The sequence below is a fragment of the Otolemur garnettii genome, unplaced genomic scaffold, assembly GCF_000181295.1.
Source record: "Otolemur garnettii isolate 467f Iridium unplaced genomic scaffold, OtoGar3 scaffold00127, whole genome shotgun sequence".
In the NCBI taxonomy this organism is placed as follows: Eukaryota; Metazoa; Chordata; class Mammalia; order Primates; family Galagidae; genus Otolemur; species Otolemur garnettii.
In genome coordinates, this window is record NW_003852522.1 from 1,910,595 (window position 1) to 1,916,569 (window position 5,975).

The 5,975-nt window shown below is 50.3% G+C and overlaps 1 protein-coding gene across 2 annotated transcripts in view; it reads left to right on the forward strand.

Annotated features, from left to right (window-relative positions):
* The first annotated feature begins 3,744 nt into the window (after nucleotides 1–3,744).
* MAN2B1 (mannosidase alpha class 2B member 1) overlaps nucleotides 3,745–5,975 on the forward strand; it is a 24,984-nt gene continuing 22,753 nt past the window's right edge. Inside the window, exons 1-4 of one of the 2 annotated variants that reach the window (XM_023518057.1) lie at nucleotides 3,745–3,924; nucleotides 4,671–4,773; nucleotides 4,943–5,116; nucleotides 5,472–5,665. In XM_023518057.1, the coding sequence (XP_023373825.1) occupies nucleotides 3,763–3,924; nucleotides 4,671–4,773; nucleotides 4,943–5,116; nucleotides 5,472–5,665 (633 nt within the window). In that variant the 5' untranslated portion in view covers nucleotides 3,745–3,762. The remainder of the gene's footprint in view (nucleotides 3,925–4,670; nucleotides 4,774–4,942; nucleotides 5,117–5,471; nucleotides 5,666–5,975) is intronic. The other variant, XM_012810186.2, reaches the window with a different exon arrangement.

A 5,975-nucleotide genomic window follows, 5' to 3' on the forward strand; every position in this document is an offset into this window, starting at 1 on the left:
CAGTTTTTGGCCAGGGCTGGGTTTGAACCTGCCACCTCTGGTATATGGGGCCCACGCCCTACTCCTTTGAGCCACAGGTGCCGCCCTTTTTTCCTTTTTTTTTTTCTTTTTTTGAGACAGCCTCAAGCTATCACCCTGGGTAGAGTACCATGGCATCACAGCTCACAGCAACCTCAAACTCCTGGGCTCATGCAATTCTCTTGCCTCAGCCTCCTGAGTAGCTGGGACTACAGGTGACAGGCACTACCCCCTTGTTCTTTTCATGGAGGCTTTTTATGGGTTTTTGTGGAGGCTTGATTATATATGTACAATTGATAAGTTTGAAGAAATGTGACTGGACAATAAAGATTAGATCTCACACTGACTGATTATGGAGACTCAGCAAGACTTGTCCAGATTCCTGGCCTTTCTGTGCAGCATTTCTTTTCTTTCTTTTTTTTCATTTTTTTGAGACAGAGTGTCACTTTGTCACCCTTGGTAGAGTGCTGTGGTGTCATAGCTCACAGAAACCTCAAACTCTTGGGCTCAAGCGATTTTTTTTGACTCAGCCTCCTGAGTAGCTGGGACTACAGGTGCCCACCACAACGCCTGGCTGTTTTGTTTTTATTTACTCATTTATTTTGTAGAGACAGAGTCTTTTTTTTTTTTTGAGACAAGAGTCTCACTTTGTCACCCTTGGTAGAGTGCCATGCCATCACAGCTCACAGCAACCTCCAACTCCTGGGCTCAAGCGAATCTTTTGCCTCCACCTTCCAAGTAGCTGGGACCACAGGTGCCCGCCACAACGCCCAGCTATTTTTTTGTTGCAGTTTGGCCAGGGCTGGGTTTGAACCTGCCACCTTGGGAATATGGGGCCGGTGCTCTACTCACTGAGCCACAGGTGCCGCCCCACCCAGCTGTTTTTTAGAGAGGTGGTCTTGCTCTTGCTCAGGCTGGTCTTGAATCTGTGATCTCAGGCAATCCACCCACTTCGGCCTCCTAGAGTGCTAGGATTACAGGTGTGAGCCACCTCGCCCAGCCATCTGTACAGCATTTCTTTCCCCAGGGATATGAGACAAAATCTTCTATGGAATGAGGGTCATAAGACCCATGATCAGATCAGAGTCCTGCTGTTTGCAGGTGAAAAGAAGGCAGGAGAAGGTGAGACAGAGATACGCTGTTTCCTGAGGCCTACTTCTAAAGCCTAAAGTGATCCAACATTAAAACAAAAGACTGGGGTGGTGCCTGTGGCTCAAAGGAGTAGGGTGCCAGCCCCATATGCCAGAGGTGGTGGGTTCAAACCCAGCCCTTGGCCAAAAACTGCAAAAATCCCCACAAACAAACAAACAAACAAAAGACTGTAACAAGGGCTGCAGGAGTTATAAGCCAGGAACCATGAGGGAAACCCATATACAGTAGTAGAACCTCTAAGTTGACCACCTAAGGGACTGTAGAACTAGGCCTATTGTATTGATATGTACATGTGGTCCATATCCTGTCTATGAAAATTAGGTCAATGTAAGGAGATGGTCAATGTAAGGAGGTGGTCAACTATGGGGGTTCTGCCATGTGTGGGGTTTGATGTCTGATGAAGGTGAGGTGTGCATACACACAGTGTTTACATATATACGCATACATATAAACACAAGTTCATATATACATACCATATCACATGGATGTACTAGTAGGAATTAGGAAAGCTCTGAAAGATTCAGCACTGCCTGTTGCTCAGTGGGTAGGGCGCTGGCCACATGCACACAGGCTGGCGGGTTCAAACCCGGCCCTTGCCAGCTGAACAACAATGACAATTGCAACAACAACAAAAGATAGCTGGGCAATGTGGCAGGTGCCTGTAGTCCCAGCTACTTGGGAGGCGGAGGCAAGAGAATCGCTTACACCCAAGAGTTTGAGGTTGCTGTGAGCTGTGACGCCATGGCACTCTACCTAGGGTGACAGCTGGAGACTGTATCAAAAAAAAAAAAAAAAAGATTCCGGATCCTTTGCCACCTGCCAGTCCCTCCCTCCCTCCCTCCTTTCTGGATAACTCAGGGATCTGTCTCCAACCAGCTAGATACCTCCTGGTAGCTTCAAAACTCTTTCCTTTACCTATTATTAGATACAAGGCAAAGTTGTATATCTGGCCCTTATACACAAATTGAAAGCACATTTGTCAAAAGATGAATCAGGGTAGTCCAAAGGTAGTGAGTTATTAGTTCACTTAATTATTTTTATTTTTTAAAATTATTTATTTTTTTGAGACAGAGTTTCATTGTCACCCTCTGTAGAGTGCTATGTTGTTATAGCTCACAGCAACCTCAAACTCTTGGGCTCAAGTGAGTCTCTTGCCTCAGCCTCCCAAGGAGCTGGGGCTATAGGTGCCTGCCACAACACTCGGCAATTTTTTTTTGCAGTTGTCATTGTTGGCTAGCTGGCCCAGGCCAAGTTTGAACCCACCAACTTTTGTGTAGGTAGCTGGTGCGGTATCCATTGTGCTACTGGCACCAAGCCAGTTCACTTGATTATTCATAGTCAGTTACAGATTCAACTTGTTCTACGCCTTCTCACTACTGCACTTGAGTAGTCTTAAAAAGAAAAAAAAAAAAAGAGAGAGAGAGAGAATAGGCTTGGCCCCTGTATCTCAATGGGTAGGGCGCTGGCCACATACACTCAGGCTGGTGGGTTCGATTGAACCCGGCCCGGGCCTGTTAAACAACAATGACAACTGCAACAACAAAGACAAAAATAGCTGGGCGTTGTGGCGGGCGCCTGTAGTCCCAGCTACTTGGGAGGCTGAAGCAAAGAGAATCACTTAAGCCCAAAAGTTTGAGGTTGTTGTGAGCTGCGATGGCACAGTACTCTACTTAAAAAAAAAAATCGTTATGTTTCCTTTTTTTTTTTTTTTTTTTTGAGACAAGAGCTTCATTTTGTCGCCCCTGGTAGGGTACAGTGGCGTCATAGCTCACAGCAGCCTCAAACTCTTGGGCTCAAGTGATTCTCTTGACTCAGCCTCCAGGCGCTTGCCACAAAGTCCGAGTATTTTTAAAAGCGTCTCGCTGTAGCTCAGGCTGGTCAGCTCAGGAGCTCTGCTGGCCTCGCCTCCCGCAGTGCTGGGATTACCGGTGAGCCACCGCGCAGGGCCTTCTTTATCTGTTTTCTTTAAGTTGACGGAAGTATTTGAAGTGGACACTGTTTAACACTCTTTTAAAGACATATTTCTTCGTCTACTGGTAGCCAAAAGGTGAATTCAAATATCTGGCTCTAAGACACACATAGAATTCAAATTTAACACAGGAATATATGATCTTGTGTATATATGAACTTGTGTTTGTATGTATGGGTATATGTAAAAGCCGACCCCAGCCCTTAAGATGGATGGGACTCCTATGATCCCATGAACACACCCTAGCCCTCAGGAAAACGGCACCCCCTGAAAAACAGACCTGTTTCCACCCACACAAAGAGGCAGGCTAGGAGCAGGGTTTGATGAGTGTCCAGTTCTGTCACGCGGGGACTGGACGCACTCCAAGGCCTCATAAAACTGGCAAGAGGCCAAATGCGCTGAGGGCCAAACTATCACCTGAGGGTTGAATCTATCCAGTGCTTTCCTACATTTCTTACAGACTCCACGTCTGGCCAGAGCTGCAGCCTCTGTCCCATGACCCGCCAAGCCGCCGGCTCGCCCCGCCCCCTCCGACGCCGATTGGCCAGGCCGCGCCCAGCGGGCGGGGTGTCTGCCTTGCTTTTCCCGGGGCTCCGGAACCCTCAGGAAGCCGCCGCCGAGCCATGGACGCCAACACGCGGGCTTCGGAGGTCCGCTGTGGCGGCAGCCAACGCACAGCGGGGCCTTGGACGAGTTCCCGCGCCTTGCGGTCATCGTTCCCGTCTCTCCTCTGTTTTCTTTTGTTGTTGCTGGCGGCGCCCTGCGTTTGGGCGGCGGGATACGAGGTGAGCGAGGCCTGCGAACGGAAACCTACTCGAGGCAGTCCTAGGGTGTGAGTAGTCTGTTCAGTGGGTGCTGAGTGAATGCTTAGTGCATGCCTTGTGTCATTGCGAGGTCTGGCTGTGCGCATCTGAGTATGGGAATGTTTGATGGTACCTGTCTCCATACGTGTGTGTGTGTGTGTGTGTGTGGGTCCCTTGCCTGGACTTTGCATGCACTTAACTGTGCAAATGGAGGGTCTGGGAGTGAGCAGTAGTGTGTATGTGTACGGCGGTGGGTGCTGGTTGAAAGCTGGAACTCTGGAGTCAGTCTGCCCAGAGTTCCATCATCCTCCTTCACTTCATGGCTGCCTGACCTTGGGCAAGTCACCACCCATCTGAGCCTCAGTACCCTCATATGAAAATTCGGGATACTATTCCGGCCCCCCCACCAAGAGGTTGCCTGGCTTTTGCAAATATTTACCAAATATCAGCTACTACTGTTATTATTCTCCCAGGGTGCTAATTAGAGTTGCCATGTAGGGTTGTGCAAAGTGGGAGTTGTATCTGTGATCACAACTGTGTGGTGTCCTGTCTGGAAGGGCCCAGCCTTCTCTGCACATAGACCAGATCAGGTCTCCCTACTTCTCTGAGTCACTTACTTCTAGATCAAGACTGACTTAGTACTCTCCACCAATCCCCACTCTCACCCCAGCCTGCTTCTGAACTCCAGGGTTACTGATAGGGTGTGTATGTTTGGGGTCCCTGTGCAGACATGCCCCACAGTACAGCCGAACATGCTCAATGTGCATCTGGTGGCCCACACACATGACGACGTGGGCTGGCTCAAAACGGTGGACCAGTACTACTATGGCAGTGAGTAGAAATTGGGGACTGGTTCCTAGAACCCGCTTCCCCCATGGCCCTTTTACTCCCTTCTGGGTTCTGACATCAGGGTGGGGGCAATGCGTAACTCAAGCTTCTTTGTCTAGCGTATCCCTCTTAGCTCTGCTGGCCCCTGACAGCCTGACTTCTGTGTCCACAGCCAAGGGAAACATCCAGCATGCCAGTGTGCAGTGTATCCTGGACTCAGTCATCCCTGCCCTGCTGGCAGATCCCACCCGCCGCTTCATCTATGTGGAGATAGCCTTCTTCTCTCGTTGGTGGCATCAGCAGACAAATTCAACACAGGAAGTGGTGCGGGACCTGGTGCGCCAGGGTGAGCCTGCCCCAAGGAAGTGAAAAGAGGAAGCTCAGCCCAACTTCTGTTTCTGCAATCCTGGTTTCTGAGATTGTGTTATTCCATGTCAGTTGTACATGCAAGCCGCTCTGCCTGCATGAGATCTCCCTTTATGTATAGAACTTCTATGCATCCAGCAAGGCCCCACCTCCAGTGGATCCTCTGAGAAGCCTGACATGCAGGGGTCTTCTTTCCTATATCCAGCTATACTGGCCTGGAAGAGACCCCTCTTTTGCTTCTACCAGTCATCTTCACACATGCAGGCCATCTTCAGTATCACCCACCCTGGCCCCACCCCCCGGATCTGACCCTGACTTTGCCTCTGCTGGAACAGGTCGCCTAGAGTTTGCTAACGGTGGATGGGTGATGAACGATGAAGCGACCACCCACTACGGCGCCATTGTGGACCAGATGACACTTGGGCTGCGCTTCCTGGAAGACACATTTGGCAACGACGGGCGCCCCCGTGTGGCCTGGCACATAGATCCTTTTGGCCACTCCAGGGAGCAGGCCTCGCTGTTTTCCCAGGTGGTACCCTGACCTTGACTAGCTCTGACTCCTCCCCCTGGCCACTCAAGGCCGGCCCTTTCCCTGCAATCTCACAATGACCAGGCCCTGCCTCCTGCCTCTCCTGCTCTGGCCTTAGCTTGGGCCGCAGACAGTCTCAGCTAGGGCTGGCTCCGCCTCCTCTCCTGACCCGTGACTCTTTGTGTCCTGGCCCCATCCACTTGCAGAGATATCAGTTCCTGCACAATGTGGGTTTTATTTGGGGGCCTAGTAGGGACAAGAGTCTTGCAGAGTTGGTCAGGCTGGTTTTGAACTCCTGACCTTAAGCGAT